The sequence below is a fragment of the Rhinoderma darwinii genome, chromosome 12 (genome assembly GCF_050947455.1).
Source record: "Rhinoderma darwinii isolate aRhiDar2 chromosome 12, aRhiDar2.hap1, whole genome shotgun sequence".
NCBI lineage: Eukaryota > Metazoa > Chordata > Amphibia > Anura > Rhinodermatidae > Rhinoderma > Rhinoderma darwinii.
In genome coordinates, this window is record NC_134698.1 from 18,351,728 (window position 1) to 18,377,409 (window position 25,682).

The 25,682-nt window shown below is 44.3% G+C and overlaps 1 protein-coding gene across 1 annotated transcript; it reads right to left on the reverse strand.

Moving 5' to 3' along the window:
* Window positions 1-2,899: 2,899 nt before the first annotated feature.
* LOC142664382 (calcineurin B homologous protein 1) lies at window positions 2,900-24,487 on the reverse strand. Its single transcript, XM_075843453.1, has 7 exons — window positions 24,231-24,487; window positions 18,801-18,873; window positions 12,323-12,403; window positions 7,808-7,935; window positions 7,075-7,136; window positions 4,860-4,982; window positions 2,900-3,463 (listed from the first exon to the last, which is right to left on the reverse strand). Exons 1-7 carry the CDS (start codon window positions 24,295-24,297, stop codon window positions 3,410-3,412), a joined length of 588 nt encoding a protein of 195 aa, XP_075699568.1. The 5' UTR covers window positions 24,298-24,487; the 3' UTR covers window positions 2,900-3,409.
* Between the last annotated feature and the right edge of the window lie 1,195 nt (window positions 24,488-25,682).

The window sequence follows — 25,682 nt, forward strand, 5'->3', positions numbered from 1 at the left end:
TCATGGTTTGCTCTGTCCATGGTCATGTGATGACACACGGCTAGTTACAGTAGGTGTATCAGAGCTGTGTCTTCCAACGCTCCCAGCACCTCTGTGTATCACATGATCAGGACAGATTTTTATCCACTGGAAGTACAGAATGAATGTTCCTACTCATAACAGCAAGCAGAGATCTTGAAAACTGAGGAATACAAAGAGTATATTGAAAAATGACAACTTAATTGTATGGAAAAACATTTGTTGAAACTAGACAACCCTTTTAAGGGCTTATTCACACAGCTGCATTAAAGTCAATGCAAGTCTGGAGTTACTCACACGGCAGTTTTTTTTTAGGACATGTCCTATTTTGGCCTGCTTTCCTGGATCCCTCAATGGACTCAAGTCTGAGGGATCTGTGAAAAATGGTCCTGCACGGCCGCTTTGACACCCGCTTGTGCGAATACGGGAGCGGCAGGAGAGATTGTGGAGTAGTACTCCTTTTGTTGTTTTAGACCATTGTAAGTAGTTAGACAATCCCTTAAGCGGTCAGTGTTGTTTCAACTAACTTGTGCCAATTATATAGGCAGTTACCACCATCAAAAGTGTAATCTATTCCGATTACCAAATCGGTTATTTTCCGTATTGAAAAACCACTCTAAAAACACTGCCACTAGGTGTCACTCCTGAGCCATTTGCAGTCCACGCCCCGTCGTCAGGTTCTGTCTCTAGTTAGGCTTCGTTCACATCTGCGTCGGGACTCCATTCATGGGTTCAGTCAGAGCTTTCAGTCAAGGGAACCCATGAACAGAATCACAACTGAAGCCGTAGGTTTGCATCACCATTGATTTCAGCGGTGACGGATCCGGTGCGAATGGTTTCCGTTTGCCACGGTTGTGTAAGGGTTCCGTCGTTTTGACAATCAATATCTTAGTCGACTGCGCTATTCATTCCATCAGGACGCCACAACGGTGACAATTTACACCGGATCCATCACCGTTGAAATCAATGTTGTTGCAAACAGAAACCTATGGTTTGTTTGTTTGGACTCAGTTCATGGGTTCCCCTGAGGGATAGGATCCAACAGAACCCATGAACGGAGTCCCAACGCAGATGTGAACGAAGCCCAACAGACAAACTGGGGCCGGAAACCAGGAAAGGGAAGAAGTGTCATAGCAAGATTGATGAGCGCCCCCCGGCTCCTGCATTCACACAATACAGAGATGTTAATAACTCCAAGTAATAGAGGGGGGGTTCAGACCAGACTGCTTCAGACCAGACTGCTTGCGATTGGACAGTCGTAATGCGCGCTCCAGAGAAGGTGCTCTGCATTATGGGTAGTAAGTGAACGGCAGTCCATTTAGAAAACTATTGCCAAGTGTCCCTGGCTTTGGACAAGCCACATTTCCTGAGCAAACTGCATGTAGCGGCGCAAGCTAATCGGGCACTGAAGAGTGTAAAGTAGGACATGAAGCGATGAAGACCACCTCTTACAGGTTACATACCACCTATTCGATTGAGCCATTTTTGGTGAAATGACAGGTACCCTTTAAAGTTTACTATGTAATACATCTATGCTCATTGCATAACCTTACCTTTATAGGCATTACACAAAGTTTGGTGCTTCTTAGCCAAAGCCTCCGGCTTCCCTTCGGCTATAAAATCACACATTTAAAAACTGACGTAAACTTTTTTTTTTTTTTTAATGGCCGTTTTCAGAACAATGAAGTTCTGAGGGTTTATTCACACGAGTTTTTTTTAATGTCCCGTGAATACTGACCAACAAAAATAGAACTTTTTTTTTTTTTACAGCCCGACAGCACCCATAGAAGCCAGTGGATCAGTTTTCCCGGGTGTTTTTTCTGGAAAGACTTCCACGCGACGCTGTGTAACCAAGAAAAAAAATTGAAAAAAAACCTGCCCCTCACATGGGGACTCAGATGCATCCTCGACCTTAGGAGGCGAATACAAAATTGCTAGCGCTGGCGTGGCGAGGGAATGACATTGCATCGCTGCAGCAGGCCTGTTCAGAAGAGACCAGGACCGCATTGCTGGAGGACACAGGCACCATCTACAGTGGGTACAGGTGATTTTAGGGGAAGGGGGGGGGGGGGGGGTGGAGACAAAAACCCCACATCAGGAAATGGATGCAAATAGTCCAGAGAGTTGATCAGTTTTTAAACGGCTGGTGTGAATATAGCCTGAATCCACCTGTAACATTTGCATTTGTGCTTATTTTAGAGAGCTTTGTGTTCTCTGCAAACACAAAAAATTATATATATAAAAATTAATACCGAACCCCACAATTATGTTCTATTAATAGGTTTTCCCATTATTATATATATATGGCTTATCCTAAGGATTAGCAATCTATGATCAGTGGGAGTCCAGCTACCGGGACCTCCACTGCTCGACAGAACAGGACTGCAATGCTCCCTGGTATGGCAGAGCCCAACAGCGGCGCCATGCACGTGTGGCAGGTACTTCTTCTGCACATTAAAAAGGGTAACTAAACCTTCATAGTGACACGTCAGAAGTTTGTTAGTCAGTGGGAGTCCAAGCACGGAGACCCCTAAAACAAAGTGGCAGAAGCGCTCAGGTGAGTGCTGAGCCGCTTGGTTTTGGATCGGCTTTTTTCCAGAAAACCGATACAGCGGTGTATGAGCCCATAGACTTTCTAGAGTCCGTACACCAATACATTTTCAGAGAAAAGCTGATCAGAAACCTAACGGCTCAGCACTCACCTGAGCGCTTTGGCCCCTTGGTTTTAGTGATTGGTGGGAGTTTGTGCTCAGACCCCCACCGATCAAAACGTCAGAAGTTTGTTGAAGGTTTAGTTACGGGGCCGTCTATAGTACTAGACTCAGCCACATGCGTATGGAGTACCAGACACCGTAAAGGCTACAATTAAATACAATATCAATTTTCTCCATTCTCAAAACTTTATTTACAATTACACATGTACACATGCTACAAGTATTAAAATTAGCAGCTTCATGTTTAATTTAAGAGAAATTTGTAAATTATTCTTCATAATAAAGATAGGACACAAGTTCTTAAAGCGAATGATACCACTTTGTACATATATTGTTACAACATTTAGCCACACCACCTAGCAACTTGGCTGAAAAATGGTTTTACAGTGCTTTTTTTTTTTTTTTTTTTTATGCGTTTGCATATGCTATAGTATTTTCAGCAATTGCCAAAAAGCATGGTCATCAAAACAAATAAAAAAAAGAAAAAAAAAAAAGTGTTTTTTTTTATAAATTAGTGACTAACCACTACCTAAGTTACAATAGCATGTCAGACAGAAAAACAAATATTGCGGCAGTAGTGTGGTGCTGCTAATCAGGTTCCGCCTCATTTCAGGACTGACGCCATTATCCATATTTCATTGGCCGCTTCTCCGCTTGATCTATGCAGTCAAGATGGGTTAGTGTAGGAATCGTATGCTCATTTTCTGCTCAACGTCTACCTTCTCCAGGACCTGCGAAGAAAAAAATAAATTTTGTGGCTTTCCCCATACAGTAAAAGTGGCATGTTAACGTTATTCTACTGTTCAATACTATCACGGCAATACCAAATTTATATAGATTTTTTTATATTTTACAAGGAAGAAACTAATGTTTAAAAATAATAAATATAAGTTGTGTCACCACATTCTGAGAGCCATAACTATTTTTCTGTCGATTGGGCGGTATGAGGGCTTATTTTTTGGCAGGGGCAAGTTGTAGTTTCTATTGGTACCATTTTGGGCTACATTAGACTTTTTATGGGATATGAATGACTACAGCGTTCACCGTGCGCGTTAAAGCTATATTGTAACAGCTCAAACTTTTACAGACGCAGTGATAAAAATTGTGTATATTTTTTACATTACTTCAGAGGACAAATAGGAAAAGTTTTTTTTTTTTTTTTTTTAAACAAAGTATAGTAGTGTAAGTTTTTTTTTTTTTTTTTTACACACTTTACCCTAGGGGACTCGAACTAGCAATCGTTGGCACAATACTAATGTATTGCAGTATATAGTAATTTTTACAGGCTCCTGTTAAGCCCTGCCAGAGGCCAGGCTTAACAGGAGATGAAGAAAGGCTGTCCTGAGGCCTTAATTAGGCCCCTGGGCTGCCATCGGCACCCCCAGATTGTGGGGGTGCCAATGATCTGTCGGAGGGGGCACCCCCTCTTTCTAATGTCTTAGATGCTGCGATAGTGATTGACGCATCTAAAGGGGTTAAACGACCAGAAACGGCATGATCGCTGTTTCTGGCCGTTTCTCCGGGTGTCAGCTGTAATACACAGCTGACACCCAATGGGCGAGTCCGCTCCAAACATCACCCCTACCCCTCCCCCCCCACAACGTGCTATTAAGTCGTGGTGCGGGTAGGAGTTAAGGACAATGCTCTCTGGGATAAGCAAAATAGTGCTCCTCTAGAATAAAAATAAAAAAACCTCGTGCTACCTACACTGTAAGACAACATCCTTTATAGAGCCTTGAATAAGGACTCCTGATAGCCAATCCAGAGACACCATCTGTAGAAAGCACAGTACTGATGAGGAGCAACAACTCCAGAGTAGGGTTCTGGATGGCTAGTCACCTATAATTGGCAATAGTTTTTTTCCTTTGGAGGGGACCTATTTTGCATACTTACCCCCTCCCTCTCTTCTGCACGTAGTCCAGCCTCCCAAGATTGTTGCAGGCCATGTGACTGGCTTTAGTAGTCACATGGATGAAACATCATCCCAGGAGGCCAGACTGCAAGAATATAAAATTTAAGCAGGATCATAATCCCGAGAACGGTCCACTAACCACCCAGGTGCCAATGGAGCATAAAAAGGTTGGGACATCGTTCTTTCACCACAGAAAATGTTAATAAACTACACACCTTAACAAATTCAGAGAAGGAAATGGCACAGTCTCCATCCTGGTCTGCCTCCTGGATAGTGCGGTCAGCAATGCTTCCTAGTTGGTCATCTGATATGTTCACTCCCACCATCATTCGCAGGACCTAGAATAGAAAAAAAAAATTAACTTATTCTCTCCATTGATAATCAGAATTCATAGTCATTTCTTCACAACTGAAGATGGGTGGGATGACACGAAACTGCCTGACAAGGTCTTTAAAGTTGACACTCTAGATTAAGCAAGTACAACTGAAATGATCTGTAGCATCCTCACCCGAGGATTGTTCACGGCACGAAAAACTAGTTAAGGCTTTGTTCACATCTGCGTCAGGGCTCAGTTCATGGGTTTCGTCTGAGCTTTCCATCAGGGGAACCCATGAACGGAAGCCTGACTGAAACAAATGGAAGCCATAGTTTAACCATTGTTTGTGGGTTGTCGTTTTGACGGAACCCATACTGTAGTAGACTGCGCTATTCACTCCGGGAAAACGACAGAACCCTTAAAACATGACAAACGGAAAACCATCTGCACTGGATCAGTCACCACTGAAATCAGCAGTGATGCAAATGGAAACCTACGGTTTCAGTTGGATTCCGTTCATGGGTTCCCCTGACAAAGCTCACACGGAACCCATGAATGGAGCCCCAACACAGATGTGAACGGAGCCTTAGAGCACTTACAAATACTAAAGCAAAATACTGCAGTGTGAAACCCAATACCAGGAAAAAAGTATCAGATATATATTTTTAACTCGTGTTTTGGACCCACTCCTATATTTGACTAAAACAAATACCAATTACTGCCTTGTGAAAGTGGCCTAAGTGAAAAGAAATAAACGCTTTCCATATAAGGGGCTGTTCAGATCTGTGTTGTCACATTCAGTTCTGCTCCCCCAGAGGAGCAGAAGGGAATGCCCTATGCAACGGTTCCGTTGAAACACGGACACTGCTGACGGAACCCTTTGACTAATGGCTTTGTCGATTTATTGAAAAACCATAGCGCAGCATGCAACACGGTTTCTGCCCGATCATGGACGTGGTGCTAGATTCCAAATCTGGCGAATTAGGGGCTCAGAGAAGTACTTTGAAGTCTTGGTCATGCTCTTCCGACCATTGACGTGTGACATGTCGCATGGTCTTGCTGGAAGATTCAATCTGCCCCGGGGAAGACAAACAGCATGTATGGGTGGATGCGATCTGCAACGATTGATTCATACCCAAAATGGTTGAGTGCCTCCCACGTGGATGAGTGGCCCAGAGAGCGCCATGAAAAAAAACTTCAGAGATCATAAAACTACCGACAGGAATGGTCGCAGGGGGGGGGGGGGGTTTGTGCTCAGATGTGTCGCCTGACACGCCAACGTCCATCTGTTCAATGAAGCAGAAGACTGAGAAGGCAACCCAATCGGTGGTCCAACACCAATACTACCCTGCAAATTGATGCCTTTTTTCCGATGCACCGACCATCCGTCTGCTTCGGAGCCTCATACGCAGTAGGGTTCTCTGAATTGTTTCAGACACGTATGGTAGCCCCCCTGGTTCATTTCATGGTGAGCTGCTCCACTGTAGCATGCAGTTTGGCACTAGCGCACCTTCGTAGCGGACGGTCACCTCACATCCGTGTCACGTGATGCTCTGCAGTTTACACGTCTGATTCCCAATGGAGCCATTTGTCCACTCACGATACACTTCACACAAGCAAACAGTTCACAAACCGCGCTATTTGAGAAATACTCCCACCCTTGGCCCGAAAGCCAACAATCATCCCTTTTTGCAAATCCAAACATGTTTACCATGAGTAAAAGGCGTTGACCGCGTATTGCTCACCTTATATACCCACGACAGATCACTTCATGGGCTACTATATATAGTGTGCGTTGGTCATTGTCAACTGACGCTTTACAGAGGGGGGACACTAAGATCAGGCTACCAAAACGTATATGTAGCAGAAATGTGTCACTTTGTCTAAGATAATGTGTTATGATCTGTCCCTGTACAGCGTAGGCAGCAGTACGGTAGTAACGTGATTATTAAATAGTGGTGGGTGCAGCTAATAAACTCCTGTTGGGTGTCAATGTGATGACAACGATGTAGTAAATATTTTTCTATTTCCATATCTATCAGCACAGAAAAAGAAAAACCACAATCTACGTTCCAAAACCAAATAGACTGGTTTATAGCTTATCAAATAGTTACCTGAAGGAGCTCATCCCGTGAGATTTTGTCATCTTTATCCAGGTCGTAGAGCCGAAATGCAACTGTGAGAAGTGAAAAAGTTTTACTGCCAATTGTTACTGTACTGGTCGCGTCTTCACTTAGGTAATGACACACTTAAAGGGGAATTCTTTTCTTCAACATTTATGGCTTTTCCCCAGAATACGCCCAATCGGTGTGGGTTCCACACCAATCACGATACAGGGGGGTCCCCATGACCCCCTGTTCATTAAACCATGCGGACTGCTTTCCCCATAGAAGTGTATGGAGAGGTAGCGGTGCTCAGCTCTTTCAGTAACTCCCATAGACTTCAATAGAGGCAGCATATAAGTGCAGCCCCCTCACCATCCATTTTTATGGGTGAGGGTACAGAGTCGGAACCTACATCCATCAGGAATTTATGGCATATTCTGTGGTTATGCCATGGGATGTACAAGTGAAAAATCCCTCCACCAAAAAAAAAATAAAAAAAAAATTATACAATATTCTTTTTTCTAATGCGATAAAGCTTATGTTATAGAAGCAGCACCACTCATTGGCTGTGTCTGTTTAAACGTTAAAAATACGTTTTAGAGAGTAAGTTTGTCACATCACTAGCAGTTTTAGGGACAGCGTATTGACAGGTTGGTATTCCTTGCTTATCTTTTTCAGGTTCTCGTAAACTGGAATACTTTCAGTAGAACCCTAGAAATTAGGATGGCAGCATGTATCTTACACGAAAGCTTGTTGTTTCTACTGTTCAGAGGTTCTGCGCTGCTTTGATCTCGCGATTTCTCATTATCTTCAATAGGTCGGAAGTGAGCTAGTGTCCTCATAAAGCCACGGAAATTAACTTGGTCCTCCCTGAAAGAGAATGAAGCCATTAAAAAAAAATAAGGGGGAGGAGGGGGTTTGGCATTACTAAACTAGTGACAGATCCTCTGTCCTCCAATCTAATATGCGCTTTCACACTGATAATACTAATGGAAATGGTGTCTCAAAATGTTTATTTTAGAAGTTAGGAGCTTTTTTTCTAAATCTGTTAGAGTCTTTATTAGATACCTGGGAGGTGACAGAAGTGATTCTCCTGACGTGGAGCTACATCACAGCCTCGGCCGCTGTCCTATCAGCACGAAGCTGCTTCACACAGTGTGAGAGACTGAGGCTGGAGGGAAGGGGGATCACTTCATAACATCCACATCTCTGGCTGTGGACCTAGAAAAGTTCTGGTGGCATATGAAGGATTATAATAATCTTTCATATGCCACCATTGCAGTTCTAGCGGTGAAACAACCGCAGGCAGGGCCAGCTCCAGGTTTGTGGGCCCTTGAGCGACACAAACCTAGTGGGCCCCTTTGTGGGGGACCACATGGCAGCAGTAAATAGCAGAAAAAGTCAGTGTGCCCCTAAGCCCCGTTTTTAACCTCATAAATTTAGTGCCCTCTAGATTGCACCATATGGCGATTCCCAAAAAAATAAAACCTAAGGTCCCGTTCCCACGACAGACGTAGCAAATAACAGTCGGCGTGATCCAGTGACGTCATCAAGCCGGCCAGCACAGGGAATCCAGTCTCTGTGCATGATGGGCTGCAGGCCAAATGTTGCCTGTAGCCTAGTAAATGGCAGAGAAGGGAGATATCTCCCTGCTCTGCCATAGTGTTCAATAGTACCTGCGTCCTAAGGATGCAGATACTATTGAAAGCAGCGTCGCTGCCACAGCGCTTGCTAGCGGCACCACCGAGCATGAGGGGGTCCAGTGATGGCAGGCGGCACTGACCCCCCCTCATGCCGCAGGCCCCGTAGCATGTCAGTAGTTACGCCACCTCCTAGACAGGGGCTCCATCTAGAAGCAGAAACCACGGCAAGAGCGTCAGCAACTCTAGTCGGGGATTCCATTCCCCAAGGGTAGTGGGCCCTGGCACTTGCCTAAGTTCACCAGGTGCCGCCACTGGCCCTTACCGGAGAGATCACCAGTTGAAAGCACAGTCAGGAATGGAAGCTGTATACTATAGCATTATAGCACCTCTTCGATTAGTTAGGAGATAGAGGATCTGTCACGAGTTTATCAATTCCCTAAATTGTGCCAACATCATTTATGCCACTTATGAAACAGTGGCAAAGCCCTTTAAAGAGGCTCTGTCACCAGATTTTGCAACCCCTATCTGCTATTGCAGCAGATAGGCGCTGCAATATAGATTACAGCTTCTGGCAGTGCAGACACAGCCGTGTTCTCCAGAGATCACGCTGTGACGTCACTTCCCCAGGTCCTGCATAGTGTCGGACGAGCGAGGACACATCGGCACCAGAGGCTACAGATGATTCTGCAGCAGCATCGGCGTTTGCAGGTAAGTCGATGTAGCTACTTACCTGCAAATGCTGATGCTGCTGCAGAATCAACTGTAGCCTCTGGTGCCGATGTGGCCGACACGATGCAGGACCTGTGACTGACGTCACAGATCTGCACTGCCAGAAGCTGGGCGTTCTGAAGAGAAGTGGATGATACTTCTCTTCAGAGCGCCCAGCTAGTAAAAGTAGTAAACACGCCCCGATGTACGCACATAATACACGCCCAGTTGGACTTTTACTTTTAAACACACCCACTTGGACTTTTGCAAGCCTCATTTGCATAAATACAAAAATGGTCATAACTTGGCCAAAAATGCTCGTTTTTTTTAAATAAAAACGTTACTGTAATCTACATTGCAGCGCCTATCTGCTGCAATAGCAGATAGGGGTTGCAAAATCTGGTGACAGAGCCTCTTTAACCCCCTACCAGTCACATTGGAACGGTTTGTCCAAGTTCAAAGAAGTCACTTTAATGTAGATATTGAGGTTATGTCTCATGTAAAATATAGTGGTGTATAATTTGGGCCCTTTAATTGCATTTTTGCCTCTTAGGGTGTGGTCACATAAGAGTCAACCTTCCGTTGATGGGTTCCTCCGACTGAAAGGTCCAGCAAAACCAGTCAATGGAAAGGCAAACGAAAACCATAGCTTGAGTTTGAATTACCATTGATTTCAATGGCAATGCTTCCGTAGCAAATAGTTTCTACTCCGTAAGGGGTCAGTTTTGACGGAAATAGCGTAGTCAACAAGGTTATGGTTTCCGTAAAAAAAACAGAAAAATTTGCAATGGAGGCTATGGCTTCCGTTTGCCCTTCCATTGATTGGTTCCTCCGACGGAAAGGTCTAGCGGAACCTATCAACGGAAGGGTGACGCTGATGTGAACAAGGCCTTAATGACACAGCGAATCTAGGCCTTAATTGCTTGGAGCAAATCCACGTAGTTACATCACTGCACCTAATGTCTCAGCGCATTGCTGCGTAACTTTACGTTGCGGTGAAGGTTACCAATAAAATCTACAGTTTGGTCCTGCAAAAAAAATAAAATCCTAACAGTTTTCTTGATGGGGCTGCACAGCTTAGTATTGAAATAAATGGAGAACATAGCGCGAATTGTACAGCGCCCACAGAGAGTAGGCTCTAGTATGGGAGGGTTAATCCCAATGTATTATGTGAGGGAAATGGGGTCACTTAATGTAATACACATGATTTCCCCTCACATTAGTTAAGTGATTGTATTGAGTTAGGAATGGAGTATGATGTGTCTCATTAACCCCATCACGTACCTCACATAAACCCAAAGTTGCCCATTATGACTGAGGTACTTGACGGGATCCCTTGGTTTAAATAATTGGCATGAGCAACATTGAGTTAGTGTGCGGCAAGCGATGGGGTTAAGTACTATGAATGTGAGGCACATGTAGGTTCAAGATTGATCACACTGTGTGCCTCACGTCAGAAAAAGTTAAGGACCTTATATATTTTTTATTGTTGTCAAAGTATTGTTTTCAAGGGAAACCAGCTCCTGATTTTCAGACTTAAAGAGGCTCTGTCACCAGATTTTGCAACCCCTATCTCCTATTGGAGCAGATCGGCGCTGCAATGTAGATTACAGTAACGTTTTTTTTTTTTTTTTTTTTAAAAACGAGCATTTTTGGCCAAGTTATGACCATTTTTGTAGTTATGCAAATGAGGCTTGCAAAAGTCCAAGTGGGCGTGTATTATGTGCGTAAATCGGGGCGTTTTTACTTCTCTTACTAGCTGGGCGTTCTGACGAGAAGTATCATCCACTTCTCTTCAGAACGCCCAGCTTCTGACTGTGTCTGCACTGCCGTGTTCTCGAGAGATCACGCTGTGTCGTCACTCACAGGTCCTGCATCGTGTCAGACGAGCGAGGACACATCGGCACCAGAGGCTACAGTTGATTCTGCAGCAGCATCGGCGTTTGCAGGTAAGTAGCTACATCGACTTACCTGCTAACGCCGATGCTGCTGCAGAATCAACTGAAGCCTCTGGTGCCGATGTGTCTGACACGATGCAGGACCTGGGGAAGTGACGTCACAGCGTGATCTGCCAGAAGCTGGGCGTTCTGAAGAGAAGAGGATGTTACTTCTCAGAGCGCCCAGCTAGTAAAAGTAGTAAACACACCCCGATGTACGCACATAATACACGCCCAGTTGTACTTTTACTTTTCAACACGCCCAGTTGTACTTTTGCAAGCCTCATTTGCATAAACACAAAAATGGTCATAACTTGGCCAAAAATGCTCGTTTAAAAATAAAAACGTTACTGTAATCTACATTGCAGCGCCGATCTGCTGCAATAGCAGATAGGGGCTGCAAAATCTGGTGACAGAGCCTCTTTAAGCTACTAGCTGTTTTTCTATGGAGTCAATGAAAAACATCTCAAGAAGTGACATGCACTTTTTCGCAGGATTCTTTTTACGCCCCGTTTCTTGAAAATTAGGCGTAAAAAAACACCCTGTCGGAACAGAAAGCCATATTTCCCATTGAAACAGGCATATGTTTGTAGGTGCTATGTTACCGTTTTTTCAGGCGTAATCGCCCTGAAATACGCGTGAACACACTACGTGTGCACATACATACCCTTAATACTACAAAGGTGTTCAACATAGCAGGCCACTGTATGCCTCATTTAGGGTATATTCACACAAGGCAGATTTGTTGCAGAAAATTCTGCAACTGAAAACCCATTTTATAGATCTACATGGGGCTGCTTCATGCATGTCTGCAGCCACATTCAGATGAATGGATTAGTTGCAGAAGTTACTAGAAGTCTACCCCATGTGAATCCACCCTATATACCATAACCATAAAGTACGCAGTAGGAGGGCAGAGATCCTATGGTATGAGGCATCAAAAAAAAACAAAAAAAAAAAAAAACTTACCCTTCAGTGAAAAACGCATTGATAATTCGATCTCCCAAAGGGTTAATGGCAAGTTCTGGAATTCTCTGGAAGTCTTCCCGGCTGTTAGAGACAAATAATAGACAAACATTTAGTGCAGTTGTCCATTAGCAATTTTCTATAAGCAGCCATTTTTTATTTTATTTATTAGGGCCTATGGATGCAAGGAGGGGGGTGGAGTCTCCCGCTTTGATCGCGCCTAGCATAGATTACACCGTCATCCCTTCATTTGAACGGCTGGCATGTAATCCTGAATTTCCCCTGTAGCAGCCGGAATGGCCAGACAGCTTCCCCCAGTGATAACAGATGATCTCCAGGTCTGCTTCAATTTTAAAGGAACCCATTATGTTAAAACATGCTCTCTGATCTACAGGCAGCATGATCATTTTGGGCTGATGAGTCCAGTAGGAGTGATTGACAAATCTTTCCACACTCAGGACCACCCACTGGACTCCTAAAACCAAAAAATGAGGGGGGGGGGGGGGGTTAAGTGAATGAAGTGTTCCATCAATCTGCTCAGCTTTTCCTGCATGATATGGCTTTATGAGAAAGGATTCAGTATGACATCCAGCCTGCTCAACAAAACAGGTTCCCTTTAAAAAAAAAAAAAAAAAAAAAAGTCTCATGACAATCATTGATCGAGAAGTTAAATGTAGGCATAGTAAACCCACAAGGTAGGTCTGTTCCTGGGAAAGCCGACACATATGGCCAGTTTTGCAGCTCCCCTGACAAGCTAATATATGCAACACACAGATCTCTGGAACACCATAAATTTATTCTTTTAAGAAAACACGAAAAACCAAGGCCTGCCAGGATCAATCCATGTCCTGTTAAGATACAATGTAATCTAGTTAAAGGACCAGTGTCACGGGAAAAAAAAATTTTTATATCAATTTGCTTTTAGGGTTTTATTTAAAAAAAAAAAAAAAAAAAAGTGTGTTTGTGTTTTACTTTTTTTATTTTTTCACTTTTTCTTGTCTATGGGGGCTGCCATTTTTTTTTTTCCCCATCTCTGTATGTGTCGATTAACAACACATACAGACATGGAATACGGCACATACAGTCCCATAGTGAATGCGAACGGGGCCCGTTCCATCCACTATGCTGTACGCCGTCTGTGTGGGAACGGCGCATGCGCCGCTCCCACACAGTCCAAATTGAACTGTGCGACGTCCGGCGACATTTTCTTGTGGACCGGAAGTCGCGGCCGGACAGCAAGATTACTACTTCCGGTCGTGGCTTCCGGACTTGTGCACTTGGAGCGGTGGTAGCAGACAGAGGGGACGGACCGGCGGCGGCAGGAGCAGGTAAGTTAGGTCTGTGTATGTACGTGTTTTACTGTATGTTAACCTACTACACTGTGTGTTAGCTCAAAAAATGGCGACAGTGTAGGAGGTTTGACCGTTCAATCCCCTCCTTTCTCCTGGCACTAGCCAGGATAAAGGAGGGGGGATTCTGAGAGCTCACTAGAGCGAGTGAGTTCTCAAATTTTGCAGCATAAAGCAATGTGGTTGCTTTACCACATGCAATGCTGCAATTTTGGGAATTGCTCCATCTAGTGACCAGCGCTGGGAAATGTTATAAATTAGAATCTAATTTATAATATTTCCTGACTCGTGAAAAAATTAAAACAATGTTTAATCACCTATACACTAACTGTTTAACAAAAAAAAAAAAAAATTCTTCTAGCGACACATTCCCTTTAAACACCGCATAGAGATTGTTGGGAAGAGCTGCAGTGATTTTACAACAATGCAGTTATGCAACGTTCACTTTTATCATACAGCGGTGCAAAGTTCAGCCGCACGTCACGCTTAAGACAAATGGTTTAATAAAAAAAAATAACACGAAAAACAGCAAGATAAGTAGCAAGACCGGGAAGCACGCAGCCGGGGCAAAAAACCCCCATGATAGTCACAACTCCACCACTGGAATAGGAAGACTTTACTTTTGGACATCTTCAAGCAGAGGTCTTGAACCGGAGGTTCCCCTAGATGTTGCAAAACTAAACACCCCCCCTTTTCGGGTGGTTTCACACAACTGCATGAAAAAAAAATGCCACAAGAAAACTTAAGTGTGGCCGGATGTTACATTCAAGTCTATAGTAAAATATCAAATTCGCTACACAACTGTGTTTTGGTTTGTGGCATCCAATGCCATTTTTCCCCCCTAGGCTTTTTTATAGGACTTCGAAAACGTGATGACGCTGGCCTAGGAGGAAAACGTCTCACGCCGATAGGTCAGAGGCTCCGCCCATTGAGAACCGCTGGAGCCAAACCCACTTGGCTAGCCAGCCATTCATTTAGCTATGGTTTAATAAATAAAGAGGGGGCACTGTCTCAGAAACAGGGGTACGCAGAAGAACTAACACCGCTGGACACAGAGCGGGAGTCTAAACCCACTTTGTAGGAGCGAATGACAGGTCCTCTAATGTCTAGGTCACAGGGGGGGGGCCTTAAGAGGAGAAAACGGATGACACGTGGTCACATGTATAAAAAAGGTTGGTAACATCAGATATAGACCATGGATCCCTTGATAGTGAAGCCATACTTCATCCTAACATCACAGCACTTAGTGGTAATAAAAAACATACAACTAAAAGTCACTTCTGCCATTTTCATTTGCAGTTTATAGTCCTGAACGGATCATGTGGTCAGGTCTTTATGGGCCTCCTCACTTTTATAGAGTTAAAAAGTAACTAAGTGGCTGTAGAAGAACAAGATAACACGTCTTACATAACCGCGGCTGCTAAATGAGACGTCAAGACATTGAAATTAATTGCGCACTTTAGAGGAAAGCAATTAACGGTCAGAACGCGACAGTTATATCTGGAGGGGAATTAGTAACCAAGTAAAGTTACCTGTTTAACCCTTACATGGACTCCCACGTACCACTTACTGGGGCGAATACCCTTCTGCGCAAGCCAAAGCCAGGAGTGGACCCAAAATACAGAACAAATCCTTCCACTATTACTTTGTGTCGGATCCACTCCTGTTTTTGGCTTACAAATAAGTGTGTGAAAGTGGGAGAATTAGTGGGCAAGCATGGTCTTCGCTTTATTGCAATCCATCTAAGGAGAGATTTATTGTACCCAACTTTTGGTTAAAGGGTTTTATCCTGGAAGTGAATTTTTTTTCTCTTGTAAAAGAAAAACACAATACTTACCTATCTCCTTGCCTTGGCGATCCAGCGGAAGTCCTAGTGCTTGTTTACACGCACATAGCATGTGACTGTTGCAGCCAATCAGAGGGCTCAGCAGGGCTCGTGATTAAATCGTATTTCTGGCAGAATGCCACAAGTACAAGAGATGGCTGCTGAGCCCTGTGATTGGCTGCAGCGGTCACAAGCTAAATGCATGTAAACAAGCCGGGGGACTGCTGCCGGAGCGACAGCGCTGGGGGCAAGGATAGGTAAGTATTGCTTTTTTGTCTTACAAATTTCTTTTACAGCCCCCAAGAGAAAAAATAAATAAAAATGCACTTCCAGAATAACCCCTTCGAGATGCCAGTTCACGCTCGACAAAGGGTGTGACAGAGGAAAAAGCCTGTGGTGTTGATGTGGTCAAAGGAAAGAAAAAAAAAAGCCTAACAGGTCTGGAAAAATGTAACAAAGTGTGCACGACTGACACTTGACACATTTTCTGACTGCCTGGTCAGACTGTGTAAGGATCTGTTCACATCTGCGTCAGGGTTCTGCTCTGGCGTCCCTTCAAAGCTTCCCGCGTCAGAACCCATAGGTTTCCGTTTGCATCACCATCGATTTCTATGGCGTTTGTTCCGATGCACAGGTTTCCGTTTGTGTCATTTGTGCAAGGGTTCTGTCATTTGATGTCATGAATAGTGTAGTCGACTGCGCAATTCCGTCAAAACCCTTACACAAACGGAAACCATTTGCACTGGATCCGTCACCATTGAAATCAATGGTGATGCAAACCAAAACATATGGTTTGTCGGGTCCCGTTCTGACGGGAGGCTCCGAAGGAAACCTGACGCAGATGTGAACGAAGCCTTACACGGTCTAAACATTAGATCTTTTTTTGTGGTGAATAGTGGGATTGTAAGTCACACCTTATGTAGGTGAAAAACTCAAAAATCAACCCTTGAAGCGGTGCTGGTCCCTTAGAGTGTAGGTCAATGTTGGCCCTTAGTGTTGAATGAAGAGGCAAACACTGAGTCAAAGTCTTTAATGGATACAGGCAACGTGTTTCGGAGCCGAACTGGCTCCTTCCTCAGGCAGTATTAGAACACAAAATATTTGATTGAGTTTTTCACTTACACAAGGTGTGACTCACAATCCTACTCAGAACTGGTCCAAGCATTTGGTTTCCAGTACAACCCGTGGCTTGCAGCTCCCTGTTAACTACAAAGCCAAAGTCTTCATCTTCAGGGGTGTCGTGCTCCTAGCACGACACCAGGTGAGCACATTTACCGCCACATCATTTATTTTTCACCCTATGTAGGTAATGCCCTATGGTTGCGCCAGTTTGTATTCGATTTTTTTGCTAGTGACACTTAGTGGTGGGGGGGGGGGGGGGGAAGAATATGGGAACCGGTCGTCAATCTGGATATGTCCGGTTTAATAACCACCTGTATTCCTCATAAAGCAGATCGAGCACCTTCTCCTAGAACTCCGCTGTGTGCCATTCTGGTTATACCTCCATGAAATGTATGAATAAATTGAAACCTGGGTGTTCCTATTCTCCTTGACCAGTTTTGCCCCTAAACATTAACATGTTCAGCCGTGATGGTCCCTGCATATTCCCAACACCGTGCACAGGTAACAGGAACAGCACAACACAGGTCTTGGAACCAATGCTCTAGAATTGTACTTACGGGAATTTAAATCACAATCCTCATGATAGGCCATCATTAATGTGATGGGTGAAGGTCCAACACCCAGCGTAAGAGCGCTACTTTCCCTTCATTTCTACTAAAAACACTGAATCACCGACACGTGTAGTGGTGATTTAGTGTAAGCCGTAAAGGAACGGAAGGGGAAGAAGCACTCGTATGAGCGCACCCTCAAAACAGTGGATTGGGGGTGCTGGGAGTAGGACCCCGAGTTAGGCCATCAATTTGTGATCGGTTGGGGTCCATCCTGAGGACAGGCCATCAACTTTGGGACTGGACAACCCTATTAAGTATCTACTAAAACGGACATGACAAATTACAGGGTCTTTATCATGAAACGCAGTAGAATAAGAAGGATACAGGGGAGCGTGTAGCAAAGAACGACTTTTAGACATTATAGAGATATGTACGGATATAGTGGAGCCAACAATGCAGTACTAGGAGGGCTTTTGTTGCTTTAATACCCCTACACTAGAACCGGAATTATCCTGACTGACATGGGTATTTGGTAGACATTAATATTCTTTAAAAAAAAATAAAAAAAAAAACACGCGGAAATCAAATAGGATTCCTGGTCATACAGGGTTCTCAGATGTGATATTTAGGTCATTTTAGAGCATGCTGCGCTGCACAAGATAAGGGAACACACACACATATATATATATATATATATATATTTTACTTTTTTTCTTAAAAGCTGAAATTGGAGTAAAACTAAAATGACAGTAAATTTCAACCTGATCGTAAATGCCCGACACAGCAAAAGCGGTCTTTGAGGCAAGAAACTTTATATACATATCCACCTTTGAAAAATTTACAACTGCACCAATCAGCCGTTACAATAAAACCACCGACAGGTGACGTGAACATGGATTCTCTCATGGCTGCAAGTGAATAGTCGGTACATGAAGATGATGCGCAAGAATCTGAGCAACTAGGTCAAGGGACAAACTGATGGCTGGACGACCTGGTCAGAGCATCTCCAAAGAGTCCGGTCTTGTTCCCGGTATACAGTAGTCCGTACCGACCAAAAGTGGTCCAAGGAAGAACAATCGGTGAGCCGGTGACAGGGTCATGGGCGCCCAAGGCTCGTTGAGAGTGGAGGCTAGCCCGTCTAGTTAAATTCAACCGAAGCGCTACTGTAGCACGAATTGTTGAGCGAGCTACTGCCATGATAGAAAGGCATTGGAACAGACACCACATCGCAGGCCCCTCAGAGCGCCCATGCTGACCCCCTGTCCATTGCCTATAATGGGCAGCAGGACATGGCCTGGTCTGATGAATCCCGTTCTCTTTTACATCATGCGGACAGCCCGATGCTGTGTTTTCCAGGAAGTGTAGTCTTCAATATAAAGCGTCGGTTAGTTTTTTTTCCTACGTCAGATTGTACCAACTAGCAGAATTATGATTACAGCTGGAATAGAATACAGGCTGTAACTCCAGATCAGTACAAGATAAGTAATACAACATATTTACCCAACTTTTTATATAGACTTTTTCTATATATAGGCTGTGACACATTTTAGAAATAAAGCCGGTGTTCACAAAGTGACAAATTCATAGATCCAGAAGAACCCGGGGCTACATGATTATAAACCTTGAGAACTTGCCTTAATGTTCCGTTCTCTCCCTTATCGAGGCTGGTGAACCGGCTGTACAGACGCGTTATCTGGCTGTGCGAAACTAGAAGAAAAAAAATTATATATATATCTTTTTCCAAACATTTGGATTTGTGTGCTCAGATCATATAACTGTATAGAGCGAAAGTAATTATCGATAAAATTCAGTCCTTAACTCACCCCCATACCTCAACATTGCAGCTCACTGTAGTCCTGACAAAAAAAAAACAAAAAAAAAAAAACTTTGCGCGTGCGTGCCACTTGCTGAGCACACTGGTGCAAAACGCTACACGGACACGCGTGGTTTTTCACGAGCGTAAAACTGATACGCTCGCGTGACTGTAGTCTTATCTTTGTGATCTAGTCGGTGGAGCCTAACTGCTATCATGTCTTCTATACACAGATAGGAGCAGGATTCTCCTCTTCTATATATGTGATGGAGAAGTAACATGGAGGTGATTACACAGCAGTAATGTAGCTGAGGATTCAGAACGTGTTTTTCTCCCTCCATTAACTTGTATAGGCAGCATGTCTGTCTCTCTATGCTCCCCCCCCCTCTATAAACTTGTATTGACAGGCAGTGAAAAGACAACCCAACTTCCACAGTCCCATCTTTAACTAGACAGACTTTGCTTAGGCCTCATGAACACGACAGTCAGTAAATACTGCACAGACAGACCGCGGAGTGTCACCCACATTTGCGGACAGTGCTCACAGTAATGCGTTTAGGAGCATGGTCCGTACATGCAAGAAAAAAAAAATAAAAAATTAAATAGGACAATATCCTATTTTTTGCGGGTCATTTCTATGGCCCAGACACCCCAGTAAATTATACAGGAAGGTGTCTGTAGCCGATAGAAATGAATGGGTCTATTTTATCCAAAAATTCTGGTTGTGTGCATGAGGCCTTAAGGGGTGCACAGGTTACCAGAGGGGAGAAACCTAGTGGCAGTAATTTTACACAGAATATGCATGAATAAAAACAAAAAAAAACAAAAAGTTTATATATATATCATATGTACTTTTAGATCAGCATAAATAGTTTGAAGAGTTGGGGGTCCTCCAACACAGGCTGTGTAGACGAGCACAGATCAAGGAGACCGCTTGTTGATCGGCGCTGGTTTGCTCCTGTCACAGCATTTCATGGGGATGAGTGAACGTTACGACAACCGCTCGTCCCCATATATTTCTATCATGTCAGCAGCTCGTTCGCCTGATAATTGGTCGGTGTAAAAGGGCCTTTAGTGTCCATTTGACTATTGGACTACAGCTGCAGTCAAAATAGAGATTGAGTTGCACGCAACTCGTGGACTGCAGCGATCACGCAATAGTGGAGAGATCAATATCACGACAAGTCTCAGTGAAGCCCTGGTGGTACTTTACACTGTCCTGAACAGGAAAGTGGAAGAAAAATGTTAATAAGTCGGTCACAGGAGGCCACAACAACGTCAAACACTCTGGTTTCCTGAGGTAATTCAGTCATTATAATTGCAGCAATAATGCTCCACAGGCTTCTCCCCGGCTGAATACTTTAATCCAAGCAAAGCCCCATGCACACGACCATAAAAAAAAAAAAAATCTCCGTAATTGCAGACCATAATACGGTTCACAATTATAGACCCGCCCGGTTCTATTGGCTGCGGACACTTTTCCATACCGCTACGGATAGGTGTCCATGCCGTAGAACTGTGCCGGGAATTATGGAGCAGGTCCTACTTTTCGTTTTTTACTGGCTGTGCTCCCATACAGCCCGAAAATATGGCCAGCGGCTATCGGCCACGCCCGCAATCACAGGCCGTGATTACAGGAATGGCTGTGTGCACGAGGCCTAAAAGTAAACAGAGCAGCGAGTATGACTTATTTATATAGGATCAACATGTCGTGCTTACACCAGGGAAATCCGTAAACCTATAAAACAAACAAACGAAACAAATAGCAACACCGAAACTAAAAGAGTGGACGCTGCTCTAGAGCTATGGCACGAGGGCTTCGACTTGTGTGACCTTGACACTATTTACACAGTCATCTGGGAAGGAAATATCAGCAACCTTTACACAGATACTCCGCCTGCAATGCCGTATACCATGGGGGCAGATTTATACCGACAGACTGAAAAAAAAAAAAAAAAAAACAAAGCCAAATTGACTGCGACGTGTGAACTCAGCCTGATGTTCTGCATGATCCTGAAGGCCCAGGGTTCACTGCAAGGAGAGAATCCCTGTGTCATGCCCCCCCCCCCCTCAAGCCCTGCACTAGGTCTAACATGACAGGGCAGCGTAGAATTAGACTAAATGCCCAAAAATTTGTCACAGGGGCTCAACCTGGATAATAAGTTTGGTGTATACGTCTGTCTAACTTTACACTAACTTTTAGTTGTCTTAACTTAAAGAGGCTCTGTCACCAGATTTTGCAACCCCTATCTCCTATTGCAGCAGATCGGCGCTGCAATGTAGATAAGAGTAACGTTTTTTTTTTTAAACGAGCATTTTTGGCCAAGTTATGACCATTTTTATATTTATGCAAATGAGCCTTTCTTAAGTACAACTGGGCGTGTTTAAAGTTATGTCCAAGTGGGCGTGTATTGTGTGTGTAACATCTGGACGTTTTTACTTGTTTTACTAGCTGGGCGTTGTGAATAGAAGTGTATGATGCTGACGAATCAGCATCATCCACTTCTCTTCGTTACCACCCAGCTTCTGGCAGTGCACAGACACACAGCGTGTTCTCGAGAGATCACGCTGTGATGTCACTTCCTGCCCCAGGTCCTGCATCGTGTCGGACGAGTGAGGACACATCGGCACCAGGGGTTACATCGACTTACCTGCAAACGCCGATGCTGCTGCAGAATCAACTGTAGCCTCTGTCGCCTGGTGCCGATGTGTCCTCGCTGGTCCGACACGATGCAGGACCTGGGGCAGGAAGTGACGTCACAGCGTGATCTCTCGAGAACACGCTGTGTGTCTGCACTGCCAGAAGCTGGGTGGTAACGAAGCGAAGTGGATGATGCTAATTCGTCAGCATCCTACACTTCTATTCACAACGCCCAGATGTTACGCACATAATACACACCCAGTTGTACATAACTTTAAACACGCCCAGATGTACTTAAGAAAGCCACATTTGCATAAATATAAAAATTGTCATAACTTGGCCAAAAATGCTTGTTTTTGAAAAAAAACAAAAAAACTTTACTGTTATCTACATTGCAGCGCCGATCTGCTGCAATACGAGATAGGGGTTGCAAAATCTGGTGACAGAGCCTCTTTAAAGAGTCTCTGTCACCACATTATAAGAGGCCTATCTTGTACATGATGTGATCGGCGCTGTAATGTAGATTACAGCAGTGTTTTTCATTTTTGATGGAGTTATGACCTATATCAGCTTTATGCTAATGAGTTTCTTCATGAATAACTGGGCGTGTTTTACTTTTTGGCCAAGTGGGCGTTGTACAGCGTCATACACTTCTCCCCATTCATTTACACTGCACATAGTGATCTTACTAGATCTCTATGTGCAGTCACATAAACACACTATAACGTTACTGCAGTGTCCTGACAATGTATATACATTACCTAAAGCCAGGACGTCATGTGTATTCAGAATCCTGACACTTCGTTAACACAATCCTGACACTACAGCACAGCAAGCGTAATCTCGTTTGAAATGAAAGGTCACATTGTAATCTCACGAGATTACACTTACCTTGCTGTAAATCTCACACAGACGCTACAGAAGTGTCTATTCAGAATCCTGACATCCCGTCCTGGCTGGAGGTAATGTATATTAAGTGTCAGGACACTGCAGTAACATTATAGTGCATCATGCACTTCTATCCACAACGCCCACTTGGTCATATAGTAAAACACACCCAGTTGTCCATTGAGAAACTCATTAGCATAAATCTAATATAGGTCATAACTGTCAAAAATGATGGTTTTTCTAAATAAAAAAACAATGGTGTTACCTACATTACAGCGCCGATCACATCATGTACAAGATAGGCCACTTATAATGTGGTGACAGAGACTCTTTAAACCACTTTTGCAGCCCTTTCCCTTTAAGCCACGCCCCCATTTCAGACGAGTCACAAAAAGGGTCTAAAAAAAACAAAGACAAAAACGGTAGAAATGTGGCACATAACACGTGCACCAGAATTCTGGCTCAACTTTATCAGTAAGGAAAATGCACAGGATGTGCCACATGGATTTACCCATCCAGTTACTTCTGCCACAGTCCCTCATCTGAACAGGGTTTGCAGTAATCTACGCACATGCTGCAGGCACAATCCCATTCAGATGTACAGAAAACGCTCATTTGCAGAAATTTGTCACATGTGAATATATAAGATGCTCCCTACAGACTCAGCTGGCACCTACGGTTAGAAAACATCAGCCAAGTCTAGTGAATGGAGAAGTGGGCAAATACATTTGTCTAAATGCACCAAACTCCTCCAGGAGAGCTGGTGCGTCACCTAGTGTATGTTTATAGGGGACGGGAAGGAGTTCTGCATCACATCTGTGCAGACGAGATTTGTTGAAATCTTACCCACACCTACTACTGGAATCCGCTGCAGATCTCCCACAATGAAACCATCGCAGTATTTACACAGTGCGCTCGTACCCTTACATAACCTTGGATCACTACAATATCTATGAACTAGTCCCCTTTAATGGCTTCTCCTATAAATGACATGTATCACCTGTACACAGGATAAACATAATCGCTGGGGGGGCAATTACTAGAACGGGCATCAGCGAGGGCAGCTCTTCCCAGTTATGGCTCAGCACAGGGGGCAGGACCAGCCCGCAAATAAAAGGCTGAGATCTGCGTCAAAACCGCAACAAAATTTGCGACAAATCCGCAACGTGTGAACTCAGGCTTATCAAACGTTATAGTGGCACGTCAGGAGTGAGTCCGTGGGTAAGGGGCACCTATACCACACGGCCTGGTTATACACCATGACCACACCGAATCCATACAGGAATACACATGTAGCATATAGACTGGCACAACACAATAAAAAAATTTGAAAAAATAAAATTAGCTTGTCTTATGATCAGGAGCTCTAGGTCCCAGAAAACCCCTATAATGTAGAGGGATCATACATGCCGGGGCACACCAGTCCTCAAGTCCCAATAGTCAGACCACACATCTGGCTTTTATGGCATATCCAGTGGATGGCGCTGGGCAGTTCACTTTAAATGCCAACGCTACGTAAGACTTTGGTAGTGACACTTGCCAGGTGTCCGGTTATATAGGTCACGCAGACAGACAACTACGAGCCCAATAATCAATGGCAGCTCTATAGAAGTAGCCCAAACAACCCCCCACATAGTACTACAACCACCATCAGGCAACGACAGAAGCGCAGCATCACCAACATTGGGATCAAGTTGCGGTCGGTGCTCCGCAGAGACTTACATCCGGTCTCCTTCTTAATCTCCTCGATCTCCTCGTCTCTCAGCAGCGTTGACGCTCGGGAACCCATCCTAAGAACAGCCGCTTCCGGTCTATGGTGTAAGAAGCTGCGCCTCCGCAATTTATACTGACGGCTAAGCTGGCAAGAGGAGCGTCAAACCACGCCCATCAGACACATCGGAAACTCCGCCCATTACGCTAATAAGGAAACACAGACAGGCCGCACAGGTAAACGCACGGGGGCGTGGCTTGGACTCGTTTCCGGTGTTATGCGGTCATGTGATAGTGACTTTTTTTTTGTGCGTTTCACCCTTTCCCTGTTCTTCAGGCTCTGGCTGCAGTGTCATAATATAGCCAGCATTTATTACTGGCGCCCTGCGCGGTCATTTTTTTAACTAGTTATTTTCCGAACGAAGAGAGCGTTAAACTTTTCTGCTAGACGATGTGCATGTGCGCCCTCTGCTGGCGATAACAGGATCGACAACAATTTCTTATAAATCCCAGTTCCAAGGACTTGGAACCTCGTTAGGCTTTGTTCACACAGTGCAGATTTTGCATGTTTTTTTATTTTTATTTTTATTTTTTTTTAAGCCTAAACCTGGCACAGAACCTAAACAAAAGTAGTATATAAAGGAAGGCTTTAGGGACGGATAGGTGCGTAAAAGTAAACAGCGTATCCGTCCAGCAAGCCGCAGGGAATTCCGCCTGAAAAATCAAATTGTGGTGCAGTTTATCAGACAGCATGTCCGCTGCAGAAATCCTGCAGGAATAGTAAGAAAAAGTTTATACTTACCATCCATCCATTGTCATGGCGACGTGTCCCTTTTTTCTGAGCGCAGCCCAGTCTCCTGGGATGACGTTGTAGACCTTGTGATCATTGCAGCGTTTGATTGGCTGGAGCAGTCACATGGGATGAAACGTCATCCCAGGAGGCCAGGCTGTGCTCAGAACAAAGCGACGCATCGCTATGACAACAATCTTTTTTTTTTTCATTTGTGGTGTAATCGCAGCATTTCTGCCCCAAAAGTTGCAACACAAATCTCTTTCCTTTTGGATCCGCTCCTGGTTTTGGCTCAAAAAATGGCATAATAAACTTCATGTGTGGATTTAGCCTAAGGCCGGGTTCCCACAGGTTGGATACGTTGTGTAAAAGCTGCACCGCATATCCGACCTAGAACCCGCAGCACGTTGTCTGAAGAACCGCACCGCATAACAATGCGGTCTTTCAAACGGCATTTCAGCGCTGTGGGTAAAAAAAACGTTCATACTGAGAGGGATATTCTCTGCGCTTAGTCCGGCCATGTGACGCTTCAGCCTGTGATTGGCTGCAGCGGTCACATGAGATACAACGTCATCCCAGGGTGAAGGAGAGAGTTCTGGGTAAGTCTTTTTATTTTTTTGTTTTCCTGAGTTGCGATTTTTGCAACGGAATCGCTGCGATTCTGCCTCAAAAGT

What these genes read in the sequence shown, in the direction of transcription:
- LOC142664382 (XM_075843453.1), bottom strand. Translation starts at nt 24,297, where the DNA reads ATGGGTTCCCGAGCGTCAACGCTGCTGAGAGACGAGGAGATCGAGGAG. An exon ending in GATTAAGAAGGAGACCGGAT is followed by an intron (nt 18,874 to 24,230) that starts GTAAGTCTCTGC and finishes TTTTTCTTCTAG; the next exon opens with TTTCGCACAGCCAGATAACG. An exon ending in GGAGAGAACGGAACATTAAG is followed by an intron (nt 12,404 to 18,800) that starts GCAAGTTCTCAA and finishes TGTCTCTAACAG; the next exon opens with CCGGGAAGACTTCCAGAGAA.